The sequence below is a fragment of the Saccostrea cucullata genome, unplaced genomic scaffold (genome assembly GCF_032062105.1).
Source record: "Saccostrea cucullata isolate Sc308-1 unplaced genomic scaffold, CSIRO_AGI_Scuc_v1 ctg14694, whole genome shotgun sequence".
Taxonomy (NCBI): Eukaryota; Metazoa; Mollusca; class Bivalvia; order Ostreida; family Ostreidae; genus Saccostrea; species Saccostrea cuccullata.
The window spans coordinates 1-13,818 of NW_026919063.1; the positions used below are offsets into that span (position 1 = coordinate 1).

General features: G+C 32.1%; 1 protein-coding gene across 1 annotated transcript; it reads left to right on the forward strand.

Moving 5' to 3' along the window:
• Positions 1–12,149: 12,149 nt before the first annotated feature.
• On the forward strand, positions 12,150–13,485 carry LOC134278673 (cell death abnormality protein 1-like; the record flags this gene model as incomplete). The annotated part of the gene is made up of 3 exons (XM_062760976.1): positions 12,150–12,318; positions 12,474–12,608; positions 13,351–13,485. Coding segments are annotated over exons 1-3 (274 nt in total), but the record flags the coding sequence as incomplete, so codon positions are not given.
• Positions 13,486–13,818: the final 333 nt, after the last annotated feature.

Here is a 13,818-nt window from a genome sequence, read left to right on the forward strand (position 1 = left end):
AAATTCCACTCCGCCGCTGATGAGCGATACCAATAGAGCGGAGGCTTTAAAGCCTCCGTCTTAAAAAGGAGAGAAAAACACACACAATAACGCTCAACACTATTGAAAAAAAGAGGCCAAGGGGCCACATCGCTCACCTGAGCAATTGGCTAGAAAAAAGCACATATCAAATCAGAACTGAAAGGGGTCATGATTTGAAAAAAATACAATCTACAATACCTGAGGATGATTCCCTATAAATATCACTAAGCATGGCTTTGAAGTACTTTAAAAGATTTAAAAATGTTTTCCTATATATTTCTACTTAAAACTTTTATCGGCCATTTGGCCCCTCCCTACCACCGGGGGTCATGATTTGAGCAAACTTGAATCTACACAACCTGGGGATGATTCCGCAAGAGTTTCATCTTTCCTGTCTCAATGGTTCTTGAGAAGATTTTTCATATATATTTTTATAAAATAATTAAATAATTAAAAATGTTCGAAATTCATTATAAGGTACCCTCATTCACTGTGACTCGTGAAGAGGTACACTGTACCGATCTTCTGAACTCTCGCTTGGCCTGTGGAGGTACCGGAATGAATTTATTTCAGTTTGTTTCTTTTATTATATTTATTTAATTCCTTGACATTTTCTTTCTGGACCTGAGCCGCCGCCATGGTTGGGGAGTGGAGATGTTACCCAACCTGTATGAAATACAACCAAGGCAGTCAAGATTCAGCTTTCCACTCTTTATTAAATTATAAAATCTAATTGTAATCATTATGATTACAATGAATAATTTCACACAATATACTTAATATTATACTAAACATCATTAGTTCTAATATAAAAAAATGTTATCTGTAAATAAATTAAGCCATGTGAAAATTTAAATAATTTAACAAAAACCACGCAAGTTTAGAGATCAACTCAGCTGTATGAAATACAACCAAGGCAGTCAAGATTCAGCTTTCCACTGAAATCTTGTCTATCCTGGCCGTTCATTTCATACCAGGTTTACGTTTGTAGATTTCCATATCCATATTTGTAACTCGTTCGAAATTTGCAATAATTGCTTCTTATTTTGATTTGAATTTTAATTACTAGTATTCTGACCTTGGGTACTTTTTAAACTTTTAATGCACTTTTAAAATAATTGCCGATCTTTTGCATAATCTTTAAATATTGTTTTCCGTAGTTAATTTATCCAAATATTTGACCTCTGGTCACTTCAATGTTATTGGTCGCTCCTTCCTCCTAACCAAATTCCTTTCCTAATAAACGATTCATTTCTTGGAACTGGCCAGGTTAAAGTTCAACTTTTATTTGTTTACCTCTTTAACTGCTTCTATATGATCGTGCCCACGTGTGCTATCTCCGCCAAGTTAATTACGCTGAGCTGACCAGTACAAATTCATCCCTTATGTTAACTTTTTGCTAACTTTTTATTTTAGTGCGATTTTTGTTATGATAAATTCCCCCTACTGTCAAAAATCTTGTCCTCAAGATTTGTTTACATTGCTTATAATACGGAATTTTACATAAAGCCGAATATCAAAGTGATAATTATTTGAATTTATCGCGCCGACTTAAATATTATTTCTCTAAAATTACGTATTTTCAGATGGCTTTAATAATAGAAATACATGAAAACATATTACTATATATTATGCAATTAAAGTGAACACACAAAGATATAGAATTACAAGATACACTCTCTAAAAAATTACAATATTTAAAAACACAACAAACGCGAAAAATACTATGTACAATTTTCTTGGTTGATTTTTTTCTCCCTCTGGGCAGTGGTGGCATTTTAATTATTTATTTTAACCGGGTCAACCTCATTAAGGACTCCCGCCTATGATACCTTTTTTTTACACCTCAACCATTGAAGTTTGAGGAGGCATAGTCCCAAATGACGTTGGGCCGATCATAAGTTTGTTCATTTACACCCGGGATCGTTTTTATTTTAGTGAGAGGACACACCAAGTGGAATAACTCAATTCCGCCTTTGGATTGTATTAGATCCTTTTTGATGTTGCAATAGACAATTCCTTTTGCCCTGAGGACCTTCCCTGACCAGACCTGTATAAAATGAAGCAGAGACAAACACAATCCAGCTCTTGTCTTTATTTAAAGAAACAATCCGTTTATTTTATAATTACAATAAATAATTTTACACACAATATTAAACATTATAATAACTATTACTGTGTTACAATATAAACAATCTAAACCTGAAAATAAACAAAACCCTCTGAAAACTTAATAATTTACAAAATCGCGCAAGTCTACCAAATAATCTTACCTGTATAAAATGAAGCAGAGACAAACACAACCCAGCTCTTGTCTGGCGTATGTCCGTCGTCCGCTCATTTTATACCTTAGCTCTTACTCCGTTTTTCATCTCCATATTCGGATCGCCTTCAAAATTTCCAATAATTACTTTAATTTCCAATTTGAATTTTTAACAATTATTTCTTTATCCTTCAACACTTTTAGTTTACTACTGCGTTTTAAAAATTACTTACTGTCTTTTGCAAAATCTGTTAATTTCACTTGATATATCTAATTTATTCGTATAACTGACCCCTGGTCACTAATGTTATTGGTCGCTCCTTCCTCCTAACCAAATGCCTTTCCTAATAAACGATTCATTTCTTGGAACTGGCCAGGTTAAAGTTCAACTTTTATTTGTTTACCTCTTTAACTGCTTCTATATGATCGTGCCCACGTGTGCTATCTCCGCCAAGTTAATTACGCTGAGCTGACCAGTACAAATTCATCCCTTATGTTATCTTTTTATTTCTAGTGCGATTTTTGTTATGATATATATACCCATGTAAAAATTTGAACGGCCATTTTGGCCCCACTCTACCCCCGGGGGTCATGATTTGAACAAATTTGAATTTAAACCATCTGAAGATGATTCCACATGAGTTTTATCTTTCCAGGCCCAGTGATTCTTGAGAGGAAGATATTTAAAGATTTTTCCTATATTCCAATGTTAAATTTTGATCGGCCATTTTGGCCCCACCCTACCCCCAGGGGTCATGATTTGAAGAAACTTGAATCTACACTACCTGAAGATATGATTCCACATGAGTTTCATTTTTCTTGGCCCAGTGGTTCTTGAGAAGAAGATTTTTTAAAAATGCCATTAATTCATAATTATCTCCCCTTGGAAAAGGGCGTGACCCTTCATTTGAACAAACTTGAATTTCCTTTACCCAAGAATGCTTTGTAGCAAGTTTGGTTGAATTTGGCCCAGTGGTTCTTGAGAAAAAGATGAAAATGTAAAAAGTTTACAACAAATTTTGAACAGAAAAGCTCACTTGAGCCTTTGGCTCAGGTGAGCTAAATAGAGTTGAAAGTTTTAAACAGTCAGTAATTAAATAACATTTTCATTTTGCATGCTCGCAGTAATAATGCATGATTTTGAAGCAATTTAATGTTGACTGCAGTTATGATTATGAAAAAATAGGGAGTTTATACACGTCGTATGCACACTCACTGACTGGTGTATTACAGAACCGCGTCAGTCAGCAGATTTTCCAACATTTCGAATCGAACGACCGCCAATGTGCTTCGTTTAAAATCGCGAGATAACAAGTCATATTAATTGTAAGTTCTGCATCAATTTCACTAGTCTACGTCCTGCTCCAAACTCGCCATCATCGTTATATCAATCATGAATCTGTCTATTTGAATCTTGAAATCTGTATGTTGTGGTCAGCTTTGGCATGGGATTGATCACACAATGTTTTTTGTACATGTCGCTTGTAGGTGGTTGTAGCATTCCGTTGTTCCCCCAATCCCCCGGAAGATGTTTCCCCCCTTCATTAGTCTCCAGCTTCGTCACTTTGATCTTCTTCAGCGCTTCTCTTTCTGATTGATTCATCCCAAGTATTTGTTCAGTGTTTGGTTTTTGTACTTTATCTCTACAGTACCCGCATCGTTATTCTTTACAGGATACACGATACGATAGGATACACGCACGATGCGATAGGATACACGCACGATGGAACAGGATACACGCACGATAGGATAAACGCAAAACACTATACACGCAAAAAACGATAAACGCAAAACACGATAGACCTGATAAACGATCTTCACGATAGGATAAACGCAAAACCTGATAGAATTGTTTCAAAATGCGGAACGTTTTCTGACTAGACGAAAAGATTACTTTAAAAGGCAGTCCACTGAAAATCAGGCAGGGTTGTATTAATAGACGGCACATCGAATGTGACGAATATTTGAAATTTTATTGAAAACAATATCAATGTAGTCCAAATGGAATAATGTAATCGAGATTTTTTTTTAAAATTGTATAATTAGTAAAATATCCTTTTGTTTCGTGTTCTTGAGTTCCCCTATATAAACCATTGAATTTAGGACAGAAACAACGAACTGTAATTTCCAATACTTATTTAACAGGACTATAATTCATGCTGAACTAAATCTAGAAATATTTCGTCTTTCAGTTTCAAAAATAAAATTGGTGGGCAAAACACTTTTGATAGTAGTTTTCTGTCAAAATATATAGACGTTTTTTATGAAATTTTGCGATGTAAGAGTTATCTCCCATGGCATCGGTAAATCTGCTTAACACCTTACTATCGAAATCCTAGTGAAATATTTAGAATATATACAGAAAATAAGATTATTTAACAAAAACTTACTACTTTATTTTCAAAATAGAATATATTTTCGCCTCCAAACGTAATATTTAGATTAAGATTGGCAGTATTATTCAGGTTGAATCCACGTTTCCATTGATGTATCAGTGACGTCATATACCTGACTAATATTGCGTCACAAATAAATAGTTACAAGTTTTCCAAAGAAGTTAGTAAATATTTTGCATAAAAGCGCAAATAAAACGATTAAAAATAAATAATCAAGTGGTTTTTTTTTTTTTTTTTTTGTGTGTGTGTGTGTGTACAAATATTATGAAATAATATTTGCACACACACACACAAAAAAAAAAAAAAACAAACAAACAAACAAACCACTTGATTATATTTATCTACGCAGTCAAACCAAAGTAAACGATTCGTGGTTTGATTAAAAATATTTTATTAAAAAAGTGAAAAATAAGATTTAGAAAATATTTATTGAAGAAAATTACTGTTGAACTCCCCACTTCAATTTGCCACTAAAACGGAAGATTTTGTGGGCGTACTTTTTGTTTTGTAGTTTTTTTTGTTTGTTTGGTTGTTTGTATATATATATATTTTTTTTTTGTTAAATTTGGTGATTGAAACTAATTTTTAAAACTGATTTACTAGGCTATGCGTACAAATAATTAATTGTTTATATTGAATATTTCTTATAAAATTGGGATGTGAAGAGATTTTATTTTCTTCTTATTATCAAGGAAAGAAGAATATTTTAGATTTACGCAACATTTAATTCAAGTCAACTACTCACATACTCACATTCGATATGAAGTTAAAAAAAGTGACCATGTTGACCAATTCTTAAATGTTTTCCCATTAATGGAAGTTTTTTAAAAATATGCCGCCTTGCCCCCCCCCCCCCCCTCCCACCCACCCCGTCCCGGCTTTTTGCTTGAGATTTATAGGCTCTTAATTAATGATACTATATATGAAATAACTTATTTTCTTATTAATATAAAATTAATTTTTATAAGATGAAAAAATAGGGAAAACGGCTTTTATAGATGACAGATTTAAAAAATTTGGATAAAGCCGAGACTGTGCACAATAAAATATTTTCTGCATTTAGGTACGTGCAAGTATATTTAAAAATTAAATTCAAAGATTAAATATTATTTAAATTAAATAAAATTTTATATTTTAATTTTAATGCTTGCAGAGCTTCAAATCTAAACTATGAAGTACATTAAATTATTATAAAAAGAACTTGAGATCTCTGTGGCAATTTTACAAAAGTTGTTTATTTATATAAAAAAAAAATTGACAGTGATAAAATGGATTATTATGAAATGGAGACTGAATTTTTTTAATTTCTTCTCAAGGTTGTGAATTTTGAAACTCTATAAACAGATTCATTTTATCATTTATGAAAAAATATACATTTTAATTTTATATCTAATACATTTATCTACAAATTCCAAAATATTTCACGGAAGAAATTTACGCAATAAATTAAATAACTGTATTTAATGTCTAAAGCTTACAATCTGCGATGTATAAAGAACTCGCAATTAAATATTGATATCTTAGAAAAAAATACAAGTAGAAGACCGGCCGAAAGAAAGGTTCAAAGAAAACGGCTTGAACAAAATTAATAAATTTAACATGATAGATCTATCAAGAACTAAACAGTTCTAGAAAACTAATATCCTGAATAGAAATTTAAATAATTGTTAATATAACGGCGCTCTGCATTAATACATGTAAATTATGTCAACAGAATATGAATCTGCTACAACTGCACATGTACGTTTACGCTAAGCTCTCAATTATGTACATGTAAACATTTATATATCAGATACTTAAAACCTCGTATTAATTAACGAACATTGAATGATAAAATACTTTTTTCTTTACAATACAAAACAGAAAAATTAATTAACAAATATTAAGAGTGAAATGCTACGTTTCCGACTAAAAAATTATAAATCATTGCTATTAAACTCTGTATGTACTGTTTCTAATAATAACAAAAAATAGGTTTAATAAGGCAAATGAATTATTAAACATTAGAAATTATTTTAGACTGACCCGGTAATCTCATATGAGGCATATTTGAAGGGCGGGATGTTGAAAGTCCGTAACCAATTTAAAATTAGATAAACAAGATCTAACCGAATAGCCAAAGATAATATTGAATTCTTAAATAAAGTTATATACGTATGGAATGAAATCGATTAATACTTAAAATTGATTCGGTGTATTTACTAGTCTTGCATGATCACGACGGAATCAGACGACTTCTTTCGTTCATAGTTTAGAATGTTAGAACTATTTCATCCTTTCTACGATCAATGAAATTGTTTCCCAGAATTAATTTTGTCCCTTTTACGTAGAAAACTCAATGATCCGAAAGTGCATGTACCATAACTGCAGTATTTTTTCCTAAGTTCATTAAAAGACTTATTTACATAAACATAATGGAAACATTGTACGAAATGAAATAAATCAGTGGATTGAGATTAGGGACTTCATTTCATTAAATTAATTTATTTGAATTTTTATTTAACATTCAAGCAATGAGATGATATTTTAATCCATAAATTGTACAATTATTTAATATATTTTGAATTAAATCTAAGTTTGTTCAAACAAGTTAGGAACAAAATCCTGAAAATAAGCACATGCGTTTCATTAGAACAAGGTAGTATTCGAGGTTACTAATTGACCCCAGGTGAGAAATCAGTACAGGTATGTTGACGGTGATCACACACACGAGCCGAGATGTCAGTTAGGGGAGAAGGGGGTGGGGATGGTTGACCGCACAGGAAGACGGTGTGCTAATTAGAGAGCTACACATACGAATAAGTTTTTTGGTAAGGAAAGGTCTTCGATTTATTTTGATTTTTGGCATCCCGATGGATTGTATTTTCAGTTTATTTCCAAGCCGAAAAGGTAAGTTGTTAAAAAACATCACGTTTCCCCTGTATATTATATTTTATAATTTTGATTAATCTTTATTAATTTAGACATATATAAAGGAATTTAGCTTTAAAAAATAAATTAAAATTTGATCGTACACGGCCAAAATCGTTGTTAAAATCATCTGGATCAATGTTTTACATGTATGTTTTAGTATATTTCTAATATCAAGACTTTTAATAATTGTGCATATATACAGATCAGAGGCGTTAACATATTCCTAACGTTATCAGACGATAAACATAATATTTCATGAAAAAAGATACATATCAATATCCTGCTTAATCTTTATTTATTTGTTTTTTTGTGTATGCGAACATCGTATCTTACCAAAAATCATTCTCCGGTAACTCTGATTCATTTAGGAATATTATATTAATAGTATTTAATTTTGACAAAATAAATCATACAATTCGATAAATTATTTAAAAAAAAATAGACCAGGTGATCGATCTACTTATAAATTCATTTCCGCAAAATAGAGTTACTGTTTAAATTTTGACAATAACTCTCTGCTTTACCATAATATAATAATTTTATTTATTTATTTTATTATTTATTAATCATTCAATACATACGCTATTTTTTTTCCTTCTACGCTTTAATATTTCTATATTGATGAAAAAGAAAGGGATAAAACTTTATTTTCTCTTTTTCGGTTGAATTAATCTTATTTTTATTAACAAAACGAAAAAGAAACTCGGAATAGCTCAGTAGTTTCTTTGTATAGTAAAGATAAAAAGCGAGGGTTTCTGAATATACACGATAAACGCAAAACACGATACACGATAGAACCTGATAAACGATGTACACGATAAACGCAAAACACGATAAACGGAAAACACGATAGAAAACGCAAAACCTGATAAACGGAAAACTCGATACGATAGGATACGATAGGATACACGCACATAGGATACACGCACGATAGAACACGATAGAATTGTCAAGAATAACGATGCGGGAACTGTATGTACACTTCCATTTGGGAATACGAGTTTCTCTCCGACAATTCGTGTCTTGACGTTAGCTTACCAGTATCTACTGTTCAACTCTAATAGTTTCTTTCTGTTTTCTGATATTTCGATTGGAGTTTGTGGAGTAATGAAGAAAGTTGAAATTTATTGCTCGAAAGAATTCTGGTCAGTTTCCTCTGCTTGTTCTGCACGTTGATTTCTGATATCACTCTGAGCCTGTAAGTCCTTATCCGTAAATTTGTTGAGTCTCCCCGTGGTGGTTCTTGCCTTTCCTTGAATTTTTGGACCTTTTATGTGAATATTCGCAAACGATGATTCTACTTTGAAATGCGTCTTGATAAGTTCTGGGATTTTGACAAAAAGATCCTTGCCATCTTCTTCAGGGAAATTATGAATCAAAATATTTTGTATCATAGATCTCAATTTGAGATCGATTATTTCATTTTGATTTTTTATTACTGTTCTCTCTAGATTAATCGCGATACATTTTAGCATGTTGACATCTTCTTTTAAGGACCTTTTCTCTTGTCTCAGTTACTAAAGCTCATCGTCCCCATCTGCTTGTTGCTGTGCTATCAGTTTGATTCTGGGATCGAACCCATTTTGTTCCCACAAGTCTTGCTTGATCTCGTTTATTTCCTCGCTAAGATTTCTGATTGTGCTGAGCGAAGCCGGTATGTCCTCGAGTAGGGAGCGAATGCACAGCACTGACCAACTCAGGTGTGAATGGGTTACCTGTAATGCTAAGTACGAGAGAGTAAGTCCCTCTAGGAGTGATTTCTGCTCAGTGCGGCTCTTGTTTCTATTCATGTTTGTAAGAGTATCCGAATATCAAAGTTTTGCAAATTTTAAGCTTCGCAAAAACAGAATTCAACTATCTTCACTACTTACTCCATGAAATACACACTTTACGTTCCCATTTAATATACATATTGGAAGATATTTTACCTTTTTTCTGTCCAAAGCGGGAGTTCAGAAAAACATGACCGGCCTTAGTTCTGTCACGTGAAAAAAAAGAAATAAAAAAAATTGTGACAAAAAAATGCGTTGCGATGCTGCGCTTCTATCAGGCTTAAGTTACATAAAGAGAGGATGCTATCTTTCAGCCAATCAAAATTCAGTATAGCTAAGAGGTAACATATGGGCATTATTAATTAGCTTTGGTTAAAAAATAGAGGCTCCCCAAGGGTTATAAAATAAAATACATGTATATACAATCGTCAGTATAAAATCATTTATTACATAAACTACATTTACTCTCTAAACACTATTCTAAATACTCTTGTATACAGATGCCACCATGTTTATAAGGTATTTATTTTCTATTTATTGCCATTGATTTCACTGCGTGTTTCAGACAAACATGTTTTCACCTATTAAAAGTAGTTTTTTAAAGAACCCCTGACCGGGAGGTTGGGCAAGAAATTAATAATTTTTAGAAGGGAAACTACTGTTTATTATGCAATTTGTTAAACGATTTTTTTTCCAAATAAATAATGTTAACATGCTATTCAATTAGTTCCAAACCCCTAAGATATGGGATAGGAATTTTTAAATTTTATAAGGAACTTCCCAATAAGGGATATAATTACAATTGTGTTATTAGTTTGTTTGAGCAATGTCTGGGGGCGTTTATGGTGTCAATTATAACAGTAAAAATATATCACCGATTTAGCACTCTTCCCAATTCTTAATATATGATATACGACTGAATTATAATACTTATAATACTTATATAGATTCAGACGGTGAGATGAACTTTAGGTTCATAAACCCCTGTTCAGTCATTTAAAATATTGCTTGAACCTTAATGATTTCCCAAAATAAATGTATTTAATAAGTAAAATATAAGCAATGACATGTATAGCATAGCGCGGGGGAAAGTTAGACAAAAAAGACATTTCAACTTGGCAATTCTATGAAAGAATAGAAGACATTTATGTAATTTACAGTTATTTCTCATATCAGAGGATCAATAAACCTTAATTTCAAAAAAAAACACAAAAACAATCGTAAAGGAGTTAGAGATAGAAATGTTGCCCTCCCCTTTCAGGTGTAAATTTTTTTCACTATAATTTCTTTTTTAACATCTTGATCAACTTTCCTTTAGCAATTGCCGAGTATAGGACAAAATTTGTAGCCCTCCACCTGCAAATGGTGGCGTCTCCATATGAGAGAAAAATTCTCGAGAGGGACGTTAAACAATAAACAATAAATCAATCAATCTATTACGAGAACATTAGATGTAATTTGCATAACAGTTCAGTTAGCTGTAAAGTCAAACTATGGAATGCTTTGTGAAAACTGAAATTTTTGATGACTTTAAAAACAGTTTGTTGGATAGTTTTGTTTTCAACATTGCCCTTGAAAATAATTTTCCTTTTTGGCAGTGTCACAGAATGTCGAGCGGATCTGTTTCTTAATTAGTTGAAAGACAACTCAAATACTTTTTTATAGATAATTTACAAATTTAGTATACTAAATATACAAATAGTCAAAATCCTTTGTTGTTGTTTGTCCAAATTCCTGTCTCGCCGCTGGCTTTACAACATCACAAACTAAGGCATGGACAATAGGTTCCAGGGTGGCCTACAACACACCATGGGCGGACTTTAGGTACTGGGTGGCCTCTCTACACAGTCTATACATAAACTTTAAACTAGGGCTGGTTGGAACCTGCTCCAAATATACACATACAAAAGTTACTGACATTAAGCTCTTGTGGCTTTACATAAATTCACATTACACTAATTATCAGATTTACAGATAATGCACACGTCTAAGACAAGACTTAATTACACACTCGAGTTGTTATATAATACATTCAACTCGTACACAAATGCAATATCGCAAATTGCTACCTTATGGACAAACTATTATGAGGGAAATTGTATACCATACTTTGAAATATTCAAATACGTGTTGCTATAAATAGTTATTAAATAAAACAAAACATATATGCTTAAAATTCGATGAGAAATGCTGTGACTGGATGTTTTAGGACAAATGAACGATACAAGAAAATGACTAAGATAAAATAGAATTATAAACATAAAGTTAACCTTACCTCAGAAAAGCTGGACCATTACAAAAGAAATACAGAGAACGGTAACTCTGCAAGTAATATTGGTACTTGATATAAATCAGAATGCTGCCTACAAAACATAATCGTGTGAGAGTGGTAAAACGTCCTCCTCTCTGGACTGCCGTGTCCAAAACTCACTTTCACGAACAGGCGGATTTTTAGGTCCAGTGAATTGAGGTTCAGTAAAGGGTTTTTTTTTACAGTGAAAACATGTCTAAAAACGAAGGGGTTCCACACGGGATATTTACATGAAATTGAAATACGTTAACAAAATAATATATGAGGATTTTAAGTTGACAGGCAGAAACATAATCTTTTTATATGAACAATAATTTTATATGAAAAAAGAAATTGTAACTCTAAGATTATCATTTGAACATTCAAAAATAATTTTACTTTATTCAGCTGTGAATCGACATGTGGGTTTTTCTGTCTTTGTATTCAACGACTCGTCATATGTTCCTCCAGCTGATCCATCTCAACATAAACTATTCACACACGATATTTCTACCTGTCCTGTCCGTGTGACAACTGTAACTATTAATAAAGAGATTCAGGGGATAGCTTTGTATAATTCAAAGGCCACACCAATCAATACACTGTGTGCGGGTTATGAACCATCATTTGCAACAATTGAAATCTGCGAAGTAAAAGTGATGGGTATGTGAAACAATGATTTTGAAATATACTTAAAGGACTCCTTGGTAAAGAATGTCTTTACATATCTATAGAAGAATAGAAGTTTATATAAAGAGTTTATTAAATGAGTTAGAAATTTTAATCAGTATCTGTTTTTCAATTTCTTTTTGTATTAGGTTGTCCATCTAAACATTATGGAGAAAACTGCAATCTCTGTAACCCTAAATGTCGTGATACAGTTTGCGATGCTTTTAATGGTTCCTGTATCTATGGATGCAGGGACAATGTCATTGAATCACCGTATTGTTCAGGTAACAGAATCCTATCTTAATATCATGATTAATGCTATCTACCACAAAATAAAGAGAGACACAAATACAAATTAATTTTGGATGCTTTTTACTCCTGTTGAAGAGAAATCGCCAAGATATTGAGATAACCCCCTTATCAAATTTCATAATTTTAGTAAGCTTCTTCCTTTACTTACCCCGCATTGTACAGCTCAGAATTTCGGATATCAAATTTATTTCACATATGTTTAATTTATTTGATATACATTCCTCACGCAATCATTAGAAATGCTCATTTAAATAGATAATGGTCGGACGTGGCGTGTAGTACATTCATGATTTAGACCTCCGATCCTGAGTTCGCCTCTTGTCTGTTCTTCATTTACACCAGGTTAATTATTATATGAAGGACAGATAAACAAACAAAAATGGATTCCTAGATTTGTCTATATTTCTGGGTTTATTTTTGATGCAAATGACGCAAATGTTACATTTTTTTAATATTACGAAATTTTGAACCTCCTATGATGTTCGAAATTCTACCTTTCTAAAACATCCCTATTAATCTATCAAACTATTTTTCATTTTGAAAGGCATTGCTGTAAAACTTTGAATAAAAAATTGAATAAACTACGCGGTGATTCTTATTAAAACATGATTCCAGTTGTCATTTTCAATTTTTATTACAAAAGATTGCTTGTATCATCTGTCCATAAAGGGATGTTCAATATATAGTCTTATAACATGTTTAAAATTTTGTTAGAATGCAAAGACGGCTATTATGGACCAGACTGTACACAGAATTGTAGCTATTGTAAAACTGGTACACTTTGTAACAAAACAAGTGGAATATGCCCAAATGGTTGTCAGGATAAGTGGGGTGACCCAAGGTGCACAGGTACAGTGTTTTTATGAACCTTTTTGAAAATTTTGACCTGAAAATATTCATGTCAAGAAAAAAATTATCATACGCATCTTTACAAAATATTTAAATATGCTGTAGTTAGAATTAAGAAAATATCTTGGAAAGACGTTTAATATTTTAATATTGTAGATTGTTTGACAAAAGCTTCACTAATTCTGAATTCAAAAGTATCTTCCTCTTCAAACACGCAAGTTGTTTTACAATGCATACATCATGCCTACAATTGATTACTGCCTAACAATTTAAGGAAATACGTCCAGATCAAATCTTGACAGAGTTCATAATCTTTAAAAACGTCCTCAAGGT